This window comes from Sander lucioperca, chromosome 4 (assembly GCF_008315115.2).
Source record: "Sander lucioperca isolate FBNREF2018 chromosome 4, SLUC_FBN_1.2, whole genome shotgun sequence".
NCBI lineage: Eukaryota > Metazoa > Chordata > Actinopteri > Perciformes > Percidae > Sander > Sander lucioperca.
The window spans coordinates 21,643,370-21,665,869 of NC_050176.1; the positions used below are offsets into that span (position 1 = coordinate 21,643,370).

Genomic DNA, 22,500 nt, shown 5'->3' on the forward strand with positions numbered 1-22,500 from the left:
GTGTCCCAAATCCCACTATGGCCACGCCAAGACCCGCCCTACGAAGCAGCTCGATTGGTTGGGGTAAGGTTTTTGACCTCGAGTGGTTAAGGTTAGGATAGCTCATTGGTCAGGGGATAGGACCTGTACAAATGGGCTTACGTTACGGGGAATTTGGGACACTAAACTGCAAGTATACCTATTTCCAGATTAGTTGTATGGTGGATCAGTGTTTCCCAAAAAGGCCAAAATGACGTCCTCAAATGTCTTGTTTTGTCCACAACTCAAAGATATTCAGTTTACTGTCACAGAGGAGAGAAGAAACTAGAAAATATTCACATTTAAGGAGCTGGATTCAGAGAAATTTTGCTTTTTTCCATTAAAAAAAAAATGACAAACCGATTAAGCAATTATCAAAATAGTTCCTTATTAATTTAATAGTTGACAACTAATGGATTAATCTTTGCAGCTCTACTTGTGAACTTGTAACTTGTCTGGTACTCACTCTAAATAATTTATTTTCAGATCGGTGCGTTAACATAAAAGTAGAGAGTTAGTGTCACAGATGAAGTTGAAACTTAAACAAAGATTTATAGTTTTAGTTTACAGCGTTTGTGAAAAATTGGATAAATTTGCTCTGCGATGTTAAGAATTGCCTCGAAATACAAACTTGCTAAACATACAAAAACAATTCTCATGTACAATACTTGAGTTTAAATATTTTGGTCACTTACCGAAGTACAGATACGTCCTTATAAATGTAATCTGTAATTCCTAAGAGTTAGTTACATTCCCCCACTGCATTATTGTAAATGCACCAACTGTCAAAGCTAAGATTAAGGTTAAAAGTAATTATATAACTTGTTTGTGCTCATTTATAAATTCCATGGTGTTTTTAATTCCAAAATAAGTGAATTATATTTGTGTTGCTTTGGCAGTGAAGAACTGTTTATAACTACTACTAGTGGCTTTAATATGAAAGAAGAATGTGGAGAGACATAGACTGTCCAGTCATATATAGACTACAAGCATGGATGTATTATGAGAACGCCTACAAGTCATTGGGAGAGACTGTGACGTTGATTATTCCGCCAAAAAAGTAGATTATTGAAACGATTGAAACTCCCGCGAACCCCTCAGCCAATAGGATCCGCCGGATGCCCGAAAACGGCGGGAAATGTGTTGAAGTGGCCGGACATCCGTTAAGAAAAAAACCCTACAACACGTTCAACATGGGGACTGCTCTCAAAGTCTCAGACCAGGTAAAAATCTACTTTACAAGAACAATTAATTTTTAAAGCTCAGGGTTTGGCTGAACTGTATAGGTAAATGTTATTGAAGAGAAAAGTTAGTTAAAGTGTGTTTGTTATTTATTCAATTAGATGCATTTATACAGATTGATTAATTGATGCAGCTTATAAGGGGCTCAACGTTATGTTTACTTAATGCAGGAAATATTCATATTTGCTTGTGAAACTGTAGAATGATGTGCAGTAGTGACAAAATGCTCCAATACCAACAATGTATCTGCTTAAAGAGATATAGTCAATCATCAGACAGCTTTTCCGAACTAGCGTCCGTGGCTAAGCGAACTTCTGATAGGGTGGGCCGACTGCTTGCCTTTACGTGATTTGTCAAGATCCGAGGTAAATCACATAGACTGTATATAAGAATGGACCAACAGATCCCGTTGCTCTGGACGGAGACCAGTGAAGGCCTTTAGAAGCACTTTTCCGGTGAGCGCTGAGCGTTACTGCGCAGCCTCCAACTGAGAGAAACAACGTAAATGTGACGTGAGCAACGTGTCTGAAAGTTGTAAGTCTTCTGGTAGCTGTGCCAAGAGAAATCTCAATCATTCCCAATCTAGCAGAGACGGAGAGCGTAGGTATATGTAAGGAGATAACATAGACACAGGCTAATTATTGCTAACTAAAATGCTAGTTAACATAAGTAATTAAACTTAAACAGCTAATGTGAGTCGAAACTGCCTGCGAGCTTCTCCTGTACTATATGGTAATTCCTCTACTGTGCGACAGTAAGTCTTGTGGTTATGACCCAATCGTTAGCCTATTTTTACAAAAACGTCTGCTACGGAGCCATAACATGAGGTACAAGGTAATGGAGCCTTTTATACATTGTTGTGTTTATTTAGAAATAAACAATGGACAAATAAAGTCTTTAAACGCTTCAGATGTAAAGTTATTCTCTGTCAAAGTGACGTCAAAATGAATGGCAGTCAATGGGATGCTAACGTCGGGTGATCGCTTTGTAGCATCAAAATGGCGCCATAGGAGATTCGAGCTCTGAAGCGAAGCTTACCCCCTTGGGTAAATCACGTAGTGCCCTCTGGGTAGTGTAGTTTATGTAACGTTAGGGTCAATCTCTCTGACACTTTCTCTGTCAGTGGTAGAGTACCGGCTACATGCGAGAAGTAGCGGTACGCAAGAAAAAGTGCAGGTACGCTTAAGAGTAAAATGTAGAAGTGCCAGTCCTGTGTACCGGTGAGTACCGGCCAACGTCGAGCACTGCTAACTCATTCATGGACAGTGGAGGCAACATAGACAGAGGGAAGCGTGACGTCACATGAAAACGAGGTAACGTAACGCGCACTTGGGGAGGTCTTTATGATGATTGACCGGATAATGATTGGCCGGTGACTTTTACCTGCGACCGTTTGGAATGTTTTGGGTAAAACGGAAACTTTACAACGACGGCAACAAGTTTTAATGTTCCTTTTAATAATGACCGGGACACGGCTGGTAGCTCTGCTGATTATCTTACCGTTTGCTGCGGGTAAGTTTACTTCTGACTTCGGTTAACAACCGTAAACTAAGTCTTGTGTAGTAACATTGTTACTGTTTGGGGGCTGTTGCTTCGACGTAGTTACATTAGCAGGCTACTTATTAGTATGCGGGGTTAGGCCTAGTATTTAAAATTTAAATGTACAACTTGTTGAGCTTATGTTGTCATTTGCCAGAAACATTTATCAATACTTACTTTTAATCTTGTTGTTGTGATTTAGTCATGATGCTTTCTCGCTTTAGCTAGTGTAGTGTTTGATCTTTGCGTTATTTTGCCTCACTGTTCTGTACCGAAGGTGGACAATAACCAATAATAACCAATAATAATAATAATAAGAATAAGTGCTCATATACAAAATAAGTATAACACAAGAAATATCAGAGTTGAATTTATGTTGTTACTGTAGGACAGCTGTTTGTTGTTGTTTCCTCCCTGTTGTGTGTCAGTTTATGACTTTACTCTTTTATACAGATTGGTGAATGATGATAACTGCAGACTCTCAAAATCACATCTTTTAGATCACTTCTTAACACCTATTTTACACAGCTACACAATGATTATTGCTTTCATTTCATATCACGATATCTGTTCTCTGACTGTAGAGATGTCAGGTGGGAGAGATGAGGAAGACTGTAGAGATGTCAGGTGGAGAGATGAGGAAGGCTGTAGAGATGTCAGGTGGAGAGATGAGGAAGGCTGTAGAGATGTCAGGTGTAGGGATGTCAGGTGGAAAGATGAGGAAGACTGTAGAGATGTCAGGTGGGAGAGATGAGGAAGACTGTAGAGATGTCAGGTGGAGAGATGAGGAAGACTGTAGAGATGTCAGGTGGGAGAGATGAGGAAGGTTGTAGAGATGTCAGGTGGAAAGATGAGGAAGACTGTAGAGATGTCAGGTGGGAGAGATGAGGAAGACTGTAGCGATGTCAGGTGGAGAGATGAGGAAGACTGTAGAGATGTCAGGTGGGAGAGATGAGGAAGGCTGTAGAGATGTCAGGTGGAGAGATGAGGAAGGCTGTAGAGATGTCAGGTGGAGAGATGAGGAAGACTGTAGAGATGTCAGGTGGAGAGATGAGGAAGGCTGTAGAGATGTCAGGTGGGAGAGATGAGGAAGACTGTAGAGATGTCAGATGGGAGAGATGAGGAAGACTGTAGAGATGTCAGGTGGAGAGATGAGGAAGACTGTAGAGATGTCAGGTGGGAGAGATGAGGAAGACTGTAGAGATGTCAGGTGGAGAGATGAGGAAGATTGTAGAGATGTCAGGTGGGAGAGATGAGGAAGACTAGAGATGTCAGGTGGGAGAGATGAGGAAGACTGTAGAGATGTCAGGTGGGAGAGATGAGGAAGACTGTAGAGATGTCAGGTGGGAGAGATGAGGAAGACTGTAGAGATGTCAGGTGGGAGAGATGAGGAAGACTGTAGAGATGTCAGGTGGAGAGATGAGGAAGACTGTAGAGATGTCAGGTGGAGAGATGAGGAAGGCTGTAGAGATGTCAGGTGGAGAGATGAGGAAGGCTGTAGAGATGTCAGGTGTAGGGATGTCAGGTGGAGAGATGAGGAAGACTGTAGAGATGTCAGGTGGAGAGATGAGGAAGGCTGTAGAGATGTCAGGTGGAGAGATGAGGAAGGCTGTAGAGATGTCAGGTGTAGGGATGTCAGGTGGAAAGATGAGGAAGACTGTAGAGATGTCAGGTGGGAGAGATGAGGAAGACTGTAGAGATGTCAGGTGGAGAGATGAGGAAGACTGTAGAGATGTCAGGTGGGAGAGATGAGGAAGGTTGTAGAGATGTCAGGTGGAAAGATGAGGAAGACTGTAGAGATGTCAGGTGGGAGAGATGAGGAAGACTGTAGCGATGTCAGGTGGAGAGATGAGGAAGACTGTAGAGATGTCAGGTGGGAGAGATGAGGAAGACTAGAGATGTCAGGTGGAGAGATGAGGAAGATTGTAGAGATGTCAGGTGGGAGAGATGAGGAAGACTGTAGAGATGTCAGGTGGAGAGATGAGGAAGACTGTAGAGATGTCAGGTGGGAGAGATGAGGAAGACTGTAGAGATGTCAGGTGGAGAGATGAGGAAGGCTGTAGAGATGTCAGGTGGAGAGATGAGGAAGGCTGTAGAGAGATGAGGAAGGTTGTAGAGATGTCAAGTGGAGAGATGAAGACTGTAGAGATGTCAGGTGGAGAGATGAGGAAGGCTGTAGAGCTGTCAGGTGGGAGAGATGAGGAAGACTGTAGAGATGTCAGGTGGGAGAGATGAGGAAGGCTGCCCGGAGCTGGAGGATGCTCCAGCGTCGTATATAGTCTGGTGTGTGGGAACATTTTGGATTTCATGTTACCTATGACGACAGCGGAAATCAAACAATAAATAGAACTGCCGCTGTGTGCATGTATTGTGCAACATGAATTCAATATGCTAATTTTAGCTATATATCATATACTGAAGTATATTTCTGGAGTGTTAAAGATTAAAAGAAAAAATAACAAGAACCGAACCGTGGGTTTTGTGAACCGTACCACCTCTAATTTCTATTTAATATTTAAGATGGTTTTTTTTGTCGTGATGTTGCATTTTTCTTTGGTTCCCAATATTTATGTTCTCTGATTACTGTTGAACTCATGTTTACTGTATTGACTGTACTGTGAAGCACACCATGTAAAACATCTTTTCAACATTTTCTGACTGTGTAGCACTTTTCTGGATGTTTGTCCTTATCTTTATCATTTCAAATCATTTCAAATAAAGAAGTTTAAAAAGGGAACGTGATGCTCAGTGTTGTAGTTTTCTCTTTCTGCTCTGATTCTGTGTCTACTTTATGATTTACAGTGGGGAAGAAAGTTCATAAATCCTTTATTGAAGTCAAAGTGTGAAAGGCTAAATTAAGGCAAGGCAGCTTTATTTGTATAGCACATTTCAGCAACAGGGCAATTCAAAGTGCTTTACATGAAAACGGATTAAAAAATTTAAAACATAAAATACGAGAATAAAAGTTACAGTGCAGTGTAAGAAATTAAACATTAAAGAGCAGTTAAAACAGTTAAATATATAAAAGCAGATAAAATAGGAATTTCTCTTTATATGATTGCTTATATAGATTGTCATACAGTGTCAACAATGCAACTTCAGTATAAGAAATTAAGTTATTTAAAGAAAGGCAACATCAAAAAGAGGTCTTCAGCCTTGATTTAAAAGAACTGAGAGTTGCGGCAGACCTGCAGTTTTCTGGGAGTTTGTTCCAGATATGTGGAGCATAAAAACTAAATGCTGCTTCCCCCTGTTTAGTTCTGACTCTGGGGACAACAAGCAGACCTGTCCCAGACCACCTGAGAGGTCTGGGTGGGTCATAGTGTAGTAGACCTGTCCCAGACCACCTGAGAGATCTGGGTGGGTCATAGTGTACTAGCAGATCAGAAATGTATTTGGCCCTAAACTGTTTAGTGATTTATAAACCAGCAAAAGTATTTTGAAATTAAAACCCCACCAAGGTGTTCTGCATCAAACATTTCAGCAATAACATCACGTGATCACGGTCATTAGTACTCCATCCAGTCTGAGGTTACATGTTAATGTACTGCTCTGTACTGTAAACTAGTCTCAGAGTTGGAGTTAAACCTAGTTTTGTGTAGTTAGTAACTCCAGCTGTCAGTACAGTTTGCTCTGAAATGTTGATTAAAAAACTAATTTGATCCTAGAAAATACAAAACCACATTTTGAGTAAAATATATTTTGTGACTTTGATTATTTGTCGTCATGGTGATTATATGCACTGCAGCTTTTATTTAACAGTAATATGGCTGCTACAGCCATTTATGTTCATCTAATACACTGTGCAGAATTATTAGGCAAGTTGTATTCCTGAGGGTTTATTGTATTGTAACAAATACATTGCTCTGTCAATCAGAAATGTTAATAAACCTCAAATCTGAATATTTAACAAAGGAAAAGTTACTTTTGGCTTTCTCAGAATATCTATGTGTGCAGAATTATTAGGCAACTATTAGTGTACAGAATTATTATGCAACTAAATGAAAAACTAAAATTGTCCCATCTCACTTGTTTATTTTAATTTCTTAGAGTAAGAATAAAACTCAAAATGGTCAAATAAACACTTATGATATTTCAAGAAATATTCAGTGACCATTATAGCCACCCTTCTTTTCAATAACTGTCATGAGCCTTGCATCCATAGAGTCGGTCAGTTTCTTGATCTGTTGATCAACTTTTTGTGCAGCAGCAACCACAGCCTCCCACATGCTGTTCAAAGAGGTGCATTGTCTTCCCTCACTGTAAATCTCACGTTTAAGAAGGGCCCACAAGTTCTCAATGGGGTTTAGGTCAGGTGAGGAAGGGGGCCATGTCATTATTCTGTCATCTTTAAGGTCTGCGCTGGCTAGCCACGCAGTGGAGTACTTGGATGCATGTGATGGAGCATTGTCCTGCATAAAAATCATGGTCTTCTTGAAGGGTATAGACTTTTTCCTGTACCACTGCTTGAAGAAAGTATCTTCTGAAAACTGGCAGTGGTTTTGGGAGTTGATTTTAAGTCCATCTTCAACCTGAAAAGGTCCAACTAGCTCATCCTTAATAATAGCAGCCCATACCAGTACCCCACCTCCACCTTGCTGGCGTCTGACTCAAAGTGGAGCTCTGTGCCCATTACTGATCCAGCCACGGGCCCATCCATCTGGTCCGTCAAGAGTCACTCTCATCTCATCAGTCCATAAAACCTTTGAAAAATCTGTCTTCAGATATTTCTTGGCCCAGTCTTGACGTTTCAACTTATGAGTCTTGTTAAGTGGTGGTCGTGTTTCAGCCTTTCTTACCTGGGCCATGTCTCTGAGCACTGAACACCTTGTACTTCTGGGCACTCCAGGTAGGTTGCATTTCTGGAAAATGGCGGCACTGGAGGTTAATGGGTTCCTGGTAGCTTCATGTTTAGTTCTTCTCACGTCTCTAGCAGTTAATCTGCGTCTTTTTTTTCTCCTCACGTTTCTTGTGACCCTGTTCACTATTTGCAACAAAACGTTTGATTTTTCGGTGATCACGCCTCAATATCTTTGCTACTTCAAGAGTTCTGCATCCCTCTGAAAGGCATTTTAAAATTTTGGACTTTTCAGAGTCTGTTAAATCACTTTTTTTTACCCATTTTGTCTGAGGTAAAGAAGCTGCCTAATCATTATGCACACCTTGATATAGGGTGTTGATCACTTAGGCCACATCCTCCCTCATTACACAAATACACATCACCTGATAATGCTTAAATCAAATTAGCATTCAAGTTTATATAGCTTGGAATTGGAAAATATGCATGAAAATGACGATAATGACAAAATACTCACTTGCCTAATAATTGTGCACACAGTGTATAATGAGCAGATATTCTTTTTACATCATTTAGTTTGCTTGTTCTCAAAAAAGGATTCAACACATAATTTAGTACCCAGCCGTCATTAAAGCTTTAGTGCATAACGTTTTGATATTAATAAACGTTACATTCAAGCCATTGCCAAATGAGTTGCTACAAAGTTAATTAAGACTATCAGCTCCACACAACTCTCTGTATCTCTGTGTGACTATTTTCAGAAGATTGAACGACAACTACACTACAGCTTTAATGTTAAACCTCCATAACATGAGGAAGAGCAGACCAGACAATGACTCCACACCACCAGCACAGGGCCGCCAAATTCTTCTTCTTTATGGAGCTGGCTTTGTGTCATGTTGTCATGTATTAATATTTACAGCCTATGGTACCTAACTATGGATGTATAATAACACGGTGCTCACACAGTTCCAGGAAACACTTTTTAGGAAGATAGACAGAAATAGACATAAAGCTAAAATCAAGGCGACAAATCTGAACAAAGATAGTAAAACTGAATATTGCCTATAACTTTTGAAGTAGCCTACATACAAGTAAGCCTAATCAAGGTTATAAAGAGACATAAAGGCTATATTCTACTGTACATGTATATAAGAAAACACACAATGAACAAGAACATGTTATGATTTCTATTAATTAAGGTAAAATAATCCTTTATTGATCATCAGACGGGAAATTCAGGTGTTGCAGCAGCACGAGGACAGAAATGAGTACAGGTAAGTAGAGAAAGAGACATAGTGCTGGAATAAATATTGAGATTATTATATTATTATTATTATATATTGTGACTTTAAAGGCTGAAAAGAAGTAAAACTGTTTTTTTGAAGACTTTGTCAATCTGTTTGGCCACTATTCCATTTAAATAAAGTTGAAAAAAAGAAAAATCGACCTCGCAAACAAGCATATCAGTTGGCGCGCTGGCTCGCTGCCATCAGCCAATAGAGTTCTCTGAATCTCTGAATGGCGCGAAAGTCAGTAAAAGGGGCGGGGCTTAGAGGCCATGTGCGGCAGCAACAGGAAGGGAGGGAGAAGCTTCTTATATACAGTCTATGGGGAGAAGGAGTCTGGACTTTCTTTACACTTTCCAGAACAAGGTATTTATTCAGATGTTTTTATATGCTGAGTTCGACACTGAGTTTGAAATATTTTGTTGTTTAATCTCAGTTCACAGACGTGTTTGTTTATTGTTATTTAGGGGTTGTTGTGTCTAGTATTTGGCTGGAATTTAACTTTTGCCTCCAAAAGAATAATGGACTGCAGTTTTATAATGAAGGATGTTAGAAAAGGGCATTAACGCAGGTTTTTATATCATATAAAGGTGTGTATATGTGGAAGCACAGCACCAATAGTGGAGCTAAAAATCACCAAATACTTTAAATACTCTGTCTGTTCATGACATTTTCCTCAGTCTAATATTTATAATAATTATACAAAGCCTGTTGTGGTGTTGTTATTTACCATTAAAATGTATTTACTGACTGGCTTTCATAGTGAGAGGTGCATTGTTGTAAATGTGGGGACATCAAATGCACCTTCACACTTCTACTGGAGTCTTTGTTAATGCTTAATCTTTATTAACTGGATTACTGATCAACAGAATATATAATAAAATAATAATATAGTATATATAGTATATAACGTTAGAGACTTTGCTCAGTGTGGAGCTGATCTAACCTTTATCTGAAATCAACATTTGCAGGCTTTTTTAAATCCGTAAATAATTAATCGGTCATTACTTGGGTCTTCACATTAATTTATTTAGACCTTTTCAAAGGGTGAAACTAAAGTCAAACGGGAGGTCTTTTTTTTGCCTTTTTTAATGCACAAGGATGGGATGTGTTTAACTGTTTATTGTTAAGGAAGAAAAAAAGGCTGTATTGAAGCTGACTATCATGTCGCTGCGTTGTAGTTGCTCCTGTCACATATTTTAGGGGGAGGACTGAGAGACTCCTATGTAACGATAGCTTGGCTGCAGTCGCTGGTTGCATGGGTCGTTCATTGTCGGTGAAACGTGAACGTCAGTCCGCCAGTATGGCACGTGTAGTTGCAAAATAATAAACCATATCCTCCTGTGGGTTTTCCTTCTGAGAGGGACTGTATAGAAACACAGCCCGGGCTTGTCCCTCTTCGGTTTATGCACCAGTTGAACCACAACTATCTGACATTTTGGCTACAGGATGTGCTGAGCATGGATGTATTAAGAGAACGGTGCTGAGCTATTAAGCCGTGACGTCACAAGAAACGAGGTGACGTGACGTGACGTGAGGGGCGTCTTTATTCTAGTTGGCCGGTGACATTACCCGCCAAATCTGGTTTGGAGTCTCGCAGTCATTTTCCCGGAAACTTTACAACGACGCAGCAGACAACAAGTTTTAATGTTCCTTTTAATAATGACCGGGACACGGCTGGTAGCTCTGCTGTATATCTTACCGTTTGCTGCGGGTAAGTTTACTTCTGACTTCGGTTAACAACCGGAAACTAAGTCTTGTGTAGTAACATTGTTACTGTTTGGGGGCTGTTGCTTCGACGTAGTTACATTAGCAGGCTACTTATTAGTATGCGGGGTTAGGCCTAGTATTTCAACTTTACATGTACAACTTGTTGAGCTTATGTTGTCATTTGCCAGAAACATTTATCAATACTTACTTTTAATCTTGTTGTGATTTAGTCATGATGCTTTCTCGCTTTAGTGTTGTAATGTTTGATCTTTGCGTTATTTTGCCTCACTGTTCTGTACCGAAGGTGGACAATAACCAATAATAATAATAAGAAGAAGAATAAGAATAAGTGCTCATGTACAAAATAAGTATAACTCAAGAAATATCAGAGTTGAATCAACATCTGAGTGTCAGTAAGAAATAGCATTATGTTGTTACTGTAGGACAGCTGTTTGTTGTTGTTTCCTCCCTGTTGTGTGTCAGTTTATGACTTTACTCTTTTATACAAATTGGTGAATGATGATAACTGCAGACTCTCAAAATCACATCTTTTAGATCACTTCTTAAAACCTATTTTACACAACTACACAATGATTATTGCTTTCATTAGTGGGAATGCTGTTCAACAGCACTAATGTTATTTGGTTATTTATAAACTTATTCTTATTTATTCCATACGTTTTTCTGTTGGCTCTCTGTAACTTCTGCATACCTTCAGCTATTAAAACCATTCAACTTTTAAAATGTTCAGCTCTTTCAGCTAATGATGGGACTTCTTCAACTTTTTTTCTACTATTTATACTTTTTAAAATATTTTAATATTCAGGTATTCGGGGTGTGCTCAGTGTTTTGATATCTTTTACAGTTTTTGTAAAAAAGCTATTTAAGTTCAGTGTACATTTCAGGAAATTTTATCGATTAAACAGAGTGTGTATGTAGCTTCTTATGGCGTTTTTCCATTACATGGTACCAGCTCGACTCGCCTCGACTCTACTCGACTTTTTTGGTTTTCCATTACGAAAAAAAGTACCAGGTACCTGCTAACAGGTACTTTTTTTAGTACCTCCTCAGTCGAGGTTCCCAGCGAGCTGAGGCGAGCCGAAAAGGTGACGTGAAAGCGACAGACGGGGGTGTCCTGAACAAACCCGCTATTTTTAAACAGTTTAGCCAGCTGTGTTTTTTTTGCTGCCTCCAGCTTAATCTGAAACAAAATGTGTCTTCTGGCAACAACAACACACCTTCCACGTTCTGTGTGTGTCGTTAGCTCACAGTAGTTTACTGCGGCGCCGCTTTTTTACAGTTCTGCGGAGTAGGGCTGAACGATTAATTGCATTTGCGATAATATCGCGATATGTTAAAACGCGATTTCCTAATCGCAAAGGCTGCGATTTGGTCACGTGACTCGCAAGAGCTAATCAGTCTGCACTCCGCAGAGAAAGCATCAACTAGCACGCTAACGCTACGCCGTACCTTGAGCTGATTTCTGTCATTCAAACAACTCTGAGTTGTAGTTTAAAACTTTTACAGCCATTTTAATAAAATGAAGGGTCCATACATGCAGTTAATGGATACAGGCACGCAGAACTGAAGGCTCGGTTAGCAACTATTAGCTCTGATTAGCGGTTAGCTCTGATTAGCGGTTAGCTCCGTTCTAAAGATATGGAGTGGAGGAGCTGCCACTGAGAGGGGTAACAACCAGACTCTGATAAATGACGTTCGGGGAGCTTTCACAGCAGCGTGGCCGCGGTGTTTCAACAGTTTTATTAGTAATTAATCCCACGGCAAGAACACCAGCAACATGCTAACGTAACGATAGCCTCTCTGAACAAGTGCAACGTTCGGTGTCATGCACACGGTGTCATGCACACGGCACGCAACTTCACGAGGGGGAGGGGCTGGAGGCAGCGCCTCTCTCTGCACTGTAAAAAAATACTGTGTATGCATGTGTGTGTATGTATGTGTGTATATATATATATATATATATATATATATATATATTTTACTTAACTGTCTAGTGTGTAATTGTGTGTTGTTCATACTATAAAATGATTTATTGTTTGTCTTTGTTGAATAATACAGAAGACAAAGAGCTTAAAAAAAATAATCGAATCGCAATATTTGGGATAAAAATCGCAATTAGATTATTTTCAAAAATCGTTCAGCCCTACTGCGGAGGCTCCGGCAGAGCTTTCGCCGTATCCTAACTACACACACACATGGCCGGCTCCACGCACACACCAGCGCACAAGTATAAACATCAGGCCACTTTTACACAGGCTACGGCGAAAGCTCTGCGTGGAGCCTCCACAGAACTGTAAAACTAACTCAAGTGGCCTGATGTTTATACTTGTGCGCTGGTGTGTGCATCGATACGGCAAGACGACCAGCCACGCTGAGGCGGGACTAAAATCTGCAATGGAAAACGGACGCACAGTGTGTCGAGGCGAGTCGAGCAGGTACCATGTTAATGGAAAAACGCCATTAGAGTGAGTGACGTCACAGATTAGAGTGTGGAGCTTCGAAAAAATTCTTTGTCCTTGCTCTATAAACTGCTCTCACACCCACAATTTGTACTTGTCATACACAATTTATACATCAAAACGCAGGTATTTTTGTCTAGTTTCCGCCAATGTGCTCAGGTGAGCTTCCAAATGAAAACAGTGCCAAATCTTCTTCCATTCGCTCCCCTGTTAAAGATCCTTCACATTTCAGAGCGAAATGCAGTATTTGCACTGATAGGCACTGATATGCCCACATTTTTAAGTTTATCCATATGAATTTTATATAATTAGGTTCAGAAAGGCCTTGTGGTGCTCAAGATGAGGTCATCTGACTGATGGCACTTATCGTTTTAGCAGACTGAGCCTTTATTTGGGAGCTCGAGCTCAGTGTAGCTGCAGTGTGCCATATTAACAGCAGGTGCTGTGGTCGTTAGCTGATCAAAGAGATCTCATCACAGAGATCAAAGGGCGTTTAGTCACGGGTCATTAGTAGCCATGACAACACTTTCACAGACAGTCAACTTGAATACTACAGGCATTAATATGAACATTGGTCTATATCCTTTGCGTTCCACTACTGTCTGTCTGTCATTCTGTCTGTCTGTCTCCCTCCTTCTCTGTCTCCCTCCCTCCCTCCTCTGTCTTTGTCTTTGTCTCCCTCCCCCTCTCCTTCTCTGTCTCTCTCTGTCTCCCTCCCTCCCTCCTCTGTCTTTGTCTTTGCCTCTCTCCCTCTGTCTCTGTCTCCATCCCTCCCTCCTCTGTCTTTGTCTTTGCCTCTCTCCCTCTATCTCTGTCTCCATCCCTCCCTCCCTCTCTCTTTCTGTCTCTCCCTCCAGCCTGGTCTCACGGCAGTTTGTGTAAATGTCACATTATTTTAATCTATTGATACGTGTTCACAGGGACGTTTTTCTCATTTTTTACGTGGCGGATGGGTCAAACAACGCAGGACTTTCACCCGGCCGAGCGGGGATCGCGTCCGGCGCTTTGTTTCCCGTAGGGTTTTTCCTAAACCCAACCTCCGCCATCCCGTTATTGTGGTGCGTCCCCAGCGGGCCACCTCACGGCTGCCTCCCGGCTTATGGAGCGTCTGGCGTGTCCCCAGCGGGCCGCCTCGCGGGCGCCTCCCGGGCGCCTCCCGGCTTATGGAGCGTCCTTTTCGGCTTCCTCCCGGCCATCTCCCGGCATCCTTTCCCCGAGAAAATAACGTGACATTTACACGTAAAAAAACGAGAAAAACGTGCCCGTGAACACGTATCGATAGATTAAAAATAACGTGACATTTACACAAACTGCCGTGAGACTGGGTTGCTCCCTCCCTCCCTCCCTCCAGGGTCATTTGTGATTTCATCCATGTATATATCCCGCTTCTTTTCAGGAAATATATTCACCTCTCAGCTCTTTAGGGTCATGCTTGTTTGTTCTACGCAATGGATATGGCTGATAATAATACAAAGTATTTATACTTTTAGCCTTTTTAGTCAATTCATTGGAACTTCCACTTTTGACGGTATTACAGTTCAGCTTCCAGCTTTTATAGAAATGTTTTTCGACTGTTAGCTTATTAAGGTAATGCAGTTCAGCTTCCAACTGACACTTTTACATTTCAAATTCCAAGTTTTTCAGCAGTGCAGTGCAAACCATTTGAGATTTTTCAAACATTTTTTTGATTTCTGCTTTTTAATAGATGTTTCTCATAGCATTTGTAAGTCTTCCATACTTAATAGATAAATTCAGAACTCACAATGTTTAACATCGATGGCATCGTTGAACTTTTAAAGCCAACAATTCAGTTTGGCGTCAGCTTTTAACTTTTTAAGGAAATTCATACTTATTAAAACAATTTAAACTTTTTCAACTATCACTACTTTAACTTCTTCTTACTGATTTAAGCTATTCATCCAGTTTAGCTTTAGCAATTCAGCGAGTCAGCATTCCCACGCATTTTCTGCAGGAAATGCATTTTCTAGTTATATTTTATATCACACGATATCTGTTCTCCTGTAACTTCCGCGAGCAAAAAGTAAAAAAAAACCAAAACATGCGGTTACCGTCACAGCCCTGTTGTTGAGGTGGAGCAGCACATTCTTCATTTTAGGAATTGTTGGAGAACTGACTTTAAACCATCAACTCTGGTCCTTCAGAGGTGTTAAAGCTGTGTGAATGTTATGTCTGTTTCTCCAGGAGAGCATCATCTCACCTGCCCTCAGACGATAGAGGCAGCAGAAGGAGAAGACGTCATTATACAGTGTGGTCTGGACCCCCCCGTCAACTTGTCTGACCACACGCTGGATGTGGCGAGAGAGAGAGATGACCATGATAACTATGATGATGTCTACGCCTATCGAAATGGAAAGGACCACCTGGATGACCAGATGGATCGATACAGAGGCAGAACAACTCTCAACCATGAAGACCTGATCAGAGGAAACGTGACGCTAAAGATCTCCTCAGTAAATCTTTCCGACAGTGGAAAGTACAAAGTCTTCTTCCCAGACCTGACAGCCCCTTCTTTTATTAACGTCAATATTGGTAAGCATGCTGAGTTTATTAGTTTCATTCAGATACTAAAAAGGATTCTCAGAATTGGGGATATCCTGATGAAGTTTGTTCCTGATTTGAGAACATTTTGTCTTGTTTTTTCTTTTTTAAATCAGTTTCCAAAGACCAAGCAAACAGGACAAAGAGAACTGATTCCAGCACATCTGGACCTCCAGTAGAAGTGACCGAGTCAGACCATCGGGGGGGTAAATGTCTTTGTTACTCTTCATCCTACCGCCTCTTTTAGTACAAGATAATCTGACTGTGGGAGCTGTGTGTAAATGTGTTTTTTCTTATTTAAAGGAACACGCCGACTTATTCCCCGTATCCCCCAGAGTTAGATAAGTCCATACATACCCTTCTCATCTCCGTGTGTGTCGTAACTCTGTCTGACGCCCCCACCGATAGCCTAGCTTAGCCCAGATCCTGGAGGTAACCGGCTCCATCTAGCCTAGCTTAGCACAGATCCTGGAGGTAACCGGCTCCATCTAGCCTAGCTTAGCACAGATCCTGGAGGTAACTGGCTCCATCTAGCCTAGCTTAGCCCAGATCCTGGAGGTAACCGGCTCCATCTAGCCTAGCTTAGCCCAGATCCTGGAGGTAACTGGCTCCATCTAGCCTACCGCTCCCAATAAGTGACAAAATAACGCCAACATGTTCCTGTTTACATGTTGTGATTTGTATAGTCACAGCGTGTACAAATAACAAGGTCACATGAGACACAGCCATCTTCTAACCGTATACATACTGGGAACTATATTCTCAGAAGGTGAAGCACTGCTACTTCTGCTACTTGGGCGGAGTGATATGATTGCAGCACCTGAGAAGCCCCGTGGTGAGGAGCAGAGAGTAACAACGGTGCTTTTCAGGTGCTGCGCTAATCACTCCGCCCAAGTAGCAGAAGTAGCAGTGCTTCGCCTTCTGAGAATATAGTTCCCAGTAGCCTGGATGTGATGATGAAATTAGGTGATGCATGAATTTATATGAATGACATCTTTTATTGAACTACTTCAGTCACAGTAGTATACTGAGCACTGACCAAGCCTGGTGCAAACATTCATATGAAAGTCAGAAACAAATCACACAAACTAAAGTGCAGATTGCAGAAATATAAAAACAAATATGTGCCTTTACCACACTTAGTAGTATTTAGATTATTTAATTGATTGCACTTTTTAAACACTAGTCTTTGAACTTTACTAGACAGTTAAATGAGTTAAAAAAAAAATATATATATATACACACAAACACACATATATACAACAAAGTATTTGTTTACAGTGCACAGAGAGGAGCTGCCTCCAGCCCCTCCCCCTCATGAAGTTGCGTGCCGCGTGCATGACAGCGTCAGCGTAGCACTTGCTCAGAGAGGCTATCGTTACGTTAGTTGCTGGTGTTCTTGCAGTGGGATTAACTGTCTATAAAACCGTGGAAACCGTTCTCTGCGGAGTGCAGACTGATTTGCTCTCGCGAGTCACGTGACCAAATCGCAGCCTTTGCAATTAGGAAATTGCGTTTTAACATATTGCGATATTATTGCAAATGCAATTAATCGTTCAGCCCTAGTTCCCAGTATGATGAGAAGGGTATGTATGGATTTATGTAACTCTGGGGGATACGGTGAATAAGACAAAGTCCCAATAAGTCGGCGTGTTCCTTTAAATCCCGAGCAGTACACTGTGATGAATGATCAGAATGAATAACTGTGTGAAGAGGGGGACCTCGGAGACACACTGGTTTGGGTTGGGATGAACTATTCCAGCCAGAGAATAGGTTCTGAGAGGATACTTTAATTTAGGAGCAGGGAGATTAGGACAGTGAATGTGTATGTTGATAAACCCTGGATCACCTTTTGAAACTGTCCTTCTAAACTCAACTCTGTCTGATATTTCTTCAGGCTCTGCAAAGGAGGAATCTGTCTGGAAAATAGTGCTGGCCAGTGTCTGTGCTGCTGCTGCTGCTGCTGCTGTTGTTGCTGGTGGTGTTGTTCTTCTCCTGGTGAAATTTGGAGTCATCCGTAAGTTACAAACTGCTTTACAGCATTTTATTACATTTACTCCTTAACACCCAGAAAGAGGTATATAGGTCCTATATTGGACCTGATCACAATGTTTGTTAACTCTCTATTTTCAAAGTTTCTATATCAGAACATTTGGGTTTACTTTTACCTAATTGCCCAAAAATACAGTAACAGTTTGTTGCTAGTGCGTGACCTGCAGGCTCTGCATGCACAGCAAACCACCAATCACAATCAATGTTGATCAATTTATCCAACAACCAAAGCTACAGTAGGCCCCACTAGTCAACCACAACCTGAAATTTGGAGGAAGCAACATGCATGCATTATTAATATCATTCACTGTAGCCTGGATTGATAGTATTATATGAATACAATGGTGTCAAGTCAGTCAGTGTATTTCTACCTAATTTCCTCCCAAATCTCTTCAGAAGAGTAGTCACAGCACTTACTTGCTTTGGTGTTTGTAAAGCGTTAAAGTTCAACAAAGAATGGTTCACATTAGAAAAGTTCCTTTTTCATTTTTATTTTCTACGTAGATGCACTCCCCTACAAAATCAGCCCAGTAGTCGAGGATAATTTAGTATTTCTAAGTAGAGCTATTTATGTCGTCTTGTAAAAATTAGTCTACTTCCAATATCGTGCAGCCCTACTGTTTAGATGTAGTGTGTCACAAAATGGTTTCCATGTTCTCACAGAGATCTGTAAGAAGACAAACAACTTTACGATGAGATACCTGAGGCCCCCGACGACAGAGGAGGACGGAGACCCACCCAGCGCTGCAGAACACGGTCTGAGAGAGTTGGTGGTCCGAGACCATACGCAGTCATCCCCTCAACCATAAAAACACATCAAACTTCATCAGCTTAAGAAAAGCTTTTTACTCAACAACAGTGAAGCCAATCTAATTACAAAGTAAAATATCACGAGTAACACATTTTACAATCTGTCCAGCAGATAGATAGATAGATAGATAGATAGATAGATAGATAGATAGGGTTAAAAAACATACATACTTTATTCATCATCCAGAAAAGTGTGACACCTTCTGTCCTTTGGCCTTCGATTCAGATTAGAAAAAAACTCCGAGGAGGGATTCTACTCCCTGGGTGGATAGATGAAATAGATGTCATGTGTACAGAATGACCAAAGAAATTAGCCATTAAAGGTCTTTACAGACAAACGGGAGAATCTTAAAATCAAATCTGAACTGTAACCATGGTAATGATCATCTCATCTAACTAGGGCTGTCAGCAACAACGTGTTAATCGTGATGCGATTAAGGGCCGGGCATAACGCGTTAATTGATTTTAACCACATGCCGCCATTTATTAATTTATTTTACACTTCACTCGGCTTTGCGTTGTGCATAACTATTTTGACCCTTTGCAGCACCGTTACTTATCATCAAGCTGCCACTTCCTCGTAACACATCCTGCTGCTGCAGGCAGCAATAACTCTGAATGGAGCTTTTTATTTTCCAAAACTCCCGGACGGCTCGTAGACAAGTCGAAAGCCACATGCACGTTGTGTAAAGCCGAATTAAAATATCACCGAAGCACGTCAAGCTTGAGCTACCACCTACGAGATAATTAACGTGACTCAGGTTGATGCTAGCGGGTTCAGGCAAAGCACTATTTTGGAGAGTGCTACTTGTTGACCTGTGGATAAAACCAAATCCCAAAAAATTACTACAGCTCTTGCGAGACGGGTGGCAACTAACTGCAGACCTGTCAACATCGTAGAGGACTCGGGTCTTAAAGACGTACTACGGTTGGCGTGTTCTGACCCGTCTCATTGCCGTCGAGAGGGACAGCAGCCCCACACACAGCCTGTATGATACGGAGAAAGCAGCCACAGTGGAACTGCTGCAAGGTGCTGCAAACGCTGTCTCATTAACCGGTGATCACTGGACGTCAGTGAGTAATCAACATTATTTAGGAGTTACTAAACACTAGATTGACTCTGGTTTTTTAGTTAGGTACTTGGAGGAATTGTGCAATAATGACAGATTCACACATTTTTCTGTTTACAGTAAATAAATAATAAACAAATACAAATGTTAAAGTCAAGTTCATAAAGTAATTTCTTGGCATTCATTTGATTCCCAATCAAGATACACTGGTAAGAATTGCTTGAATTGCTTGAAATGCAAAATAATAGAATTTTAATCATGTAATAAAACATGTGATTAATCACGATTAACTAGAACTTCAGCAATTAATTGTTTGACAGCCCTACATCTAACTCTTGGAAAGAGCAAATGAGCGTATTTCCTAAATGTCTACTTCTTTTTAAATGACTTGATGTGCTCACAGGGAAAAACACAATCACTTTCTAGAGTCTGTTTACATTTTAAAAATATTTGACATGTTTTTATTGCACATTTCTATTTAATATTTAAGCTGGGGTTTTGTCGGGATGTTTCATTTTTTATTTATTTTATTGTATTGACTCTTCTGTGAAGCAAACTATGTAAAACCTTCAACATGTTCTGACTGTGTAGCACTTTTCTGGATGTTTGTCCTTATCTTTATCATTTCAAATAAAGTTTAAAAGGGGAACGTGATGCTCAGTGTTGTAGTTTTCTCTTTCTGCTCTGATTCTGTGTCTACTTTATGATTTACAGCGGTGAAGAAAGTTCATAAATCCTTTATTGAAGTCAAAGTGTGAAAGGCTAAATTAAAAACCCACCAAGGTGTTCTGCACCCTGTGCGGTTGGGGGGGTACGGTGCCTTGCTCAAGAGCACCTGACAGTGCCCAGGAGGTGAACTGGCATCTCTCCAGCTATCAATCCACACTCTGTACTTTGGTCCGTACTGGGACTTGAACCGGCGACCCTCCGGTTTCCAACCCAAGTCCCTACGGACTGAGCTACTGCCACCCCAAAGAAGGTAGAAACCTGAGGAAGAGTCACTGAGGAGGGATTCTACTCCCTGGGTGGATAGATGAAATAGATGTCATGTGTACAGAATAACCAAAGAAATTAGCCATTAAAGGTCTTTACAGACAAACGGGAGAATCTTAAAATCAAGTCTGAACTGTAACCATGGTAATGATCATCTCATCTAACTCTTAGAAAGAGAGCAAATAAGCGTATTTCCTAAATGTCTACTTCTTTTTAAATGACTTGATGTGCTCACAGGGAAAAACACAATCACTTTCTAGACCACGTGTCAAACTCAAGGCCCGTGGGCCAAATCCGGCCCCTTGCAGATTTAGATCCGGCCCGTATATAAATTTGGGTTCACCATACATTTTGGCCCGCCTAGGTGTGCGCCAAACCAAGAACACAGGAAAGTGTTTTTTAAACTGCAATAACCTGACGTTCAAAGCAGAATATGGCAGATTTGCTGACTCTGAGACTCAGAAATTCCCCCAGAAGGAACTCTTTTGATGACTTTTGTGGGGCTTCATGTCAACAAAAACGTGACAAAAAGTGCACAAAAACGTCGGAACAAAAATGAGGAAAAAAAGCTACCAAAAAGTGACATGCAGTAACAAAAGCACGTCAATAAACTCCATGTCTGGCCCTTGGAGTGATCCTCTTTTTTCCAGTGCGGCCCTCTGGGAAAATGAGTTTGACACCCCTGATCTAGAGTCTATTTACATTTTAAAAAGATTTGACATGTTTTTATTGCACATTTCTATTTAATATTTAAGCTGGGTTTTTTTGTCGGGAGGTTTCATTTTTTATTTATTTTATTTTATTGACTGTACTGTGAAGCACACCATGTAAAAACATCTTTTCAACATTTTCTGACTGTGTAGCACTTTTCTGGATGTTTGTCCTTATCTTTATCATTTCAAATAAAGATGTTTAAAAGGGAACGTGATGCTCAGTGTTGTAGTTTTCTCTTTCTGCTCTGATTCTGTGTCTACTTTATGATTTACAGCGGTGAAGAAAGTTCATAAATCCTTTATTGAAGTCAAAGTGTGAAAGGCTAAATTAAAACCCCACCAAGGTGTTCTGCATCAAACATTTCAGCAATAACATCACGTGATCACGGTCATTAGTACTCCATCCAGTCTGAGGTTACATGTTAATGTACTGCTCTGTACTGTAAACTAGTCTCAGAGTTGGAGTTAAACGTAGTTTTGTGTAGTTAGTAACTCCAGCTGTCAGTACAATTTGCTCTGAAATGTTGATTAAAAAACTAATTTGATCCTAGAAAATACAAAACCACATTTCTAGTAAAATATATTTTGTGACTTTGCACCTTTTTGATTATTTGTCGTCATGGTGATTATATGCGCTGCAGCTTTTCTTTAACAGTAATATGGCTGCTACAGCCATTTATGTTCATCTAATATAATGAGTAGATATTCTTTTTACATATTTTAGTTTGCTTGTTCTCAAAGAGGTCTTGTATCATGTGGACGAGCCGACAGTGTTGTTGTCATTACTTATAATTCCTCATGGGGGCGACAGAAACTACGCACTATAGCTTTAATATTAAACCCATAGACTGTATACAGACTATAGCTTTAATATTAAACCCATAGACTGTATACAGACTATGGGTTTAATATTAAACCCATAGACTGTATACAGACTATAGCTTTAATATTAAACCCATAGACTGTATACAGACTATGGGTTTAACCTCAATAACGTGAGGAAGAGCAGACCAGACAATGACTCCACACCACCAGCACAGGGCCGTCAAATTCTTCTTCTTTATGGAGCTGTCTTTGTGTCATGTTGTCATGTATTAATATTTACAGCCTATGGTACCTAACTATGGATGTATAATAACACGGTGCTCACACAGTTCCAGGAAACACTTCTTAGGAAGATAGACAGAAATAGACATAAAGCTAAAATCAAGGCGACAAATCTGAACA

At 40.6% G+C, this 22,500-nt stretch overlaps 1 protein-coding gene and 2 long non-coding RNA genes across 3 annotated transcripts in view; 2 read left to right on the top strand and 1 right to left on the bottom strand.

Annotated features, from left to right (window-relative positions):
* LOC116049854 overlaps positions 1-10,534 on the bottom strand; it is a 16,844-nt gene extending 6,310 nt beyond the window's left edge. The window contains exons 1-2 of the long non-coding RNA XR_004104919.1: positions 10,523-10,534; positions 8,530-8,533 (exon numbers count right to left, since the gene is read on the bottom strand). This is a non-coding gene — a long non-coding RNA (uncharacterized LOC116049854). The remainder of the gene's footprint in view (positions 1-8,529; positions 8,534-10,522) is intronic.
* LOC116049849 (V-set domain-containing T-cell activation inhibitor 1-like) lies at positions 2,683-18,887 on the top strand. The gene is made up of 6 exons (XM_036000475.1): positions 2,683-2,772; positions 15,279-15,626; positions 15,752-15,841; positions 17,533-17,652; positions 18,351-18,512; positions 18,685-18,887. Exons 1-5 carry the CDS (start codon positions 2,706-2,708, stop codon positions 18,494-18,496), a joined length of 771 nt encoding a protein of 256 aa, XP_035856368.1. The 5' UTR covers positions 2,683-2,705; the 3' UTR covers positions 18,497-18,512; positions 18,685-18,887.
* A 1,006-nt stretch (positions 18,888-19,893) lies between these two features.
* LOC118494863 lies at positions 19,894-21,733 on the top strand. Its single transcript, XR_004897069.1, has 2 exons — positions 19,894-20,350; positions 21,618-21,733. It is a non-coding gene; the product is annotated as an uncharacterized LOC118494863 (long non-coding RNA).
* The last annotated feature ends 767 nt before the right edge of the window (positions 21,734-22,500 follow it).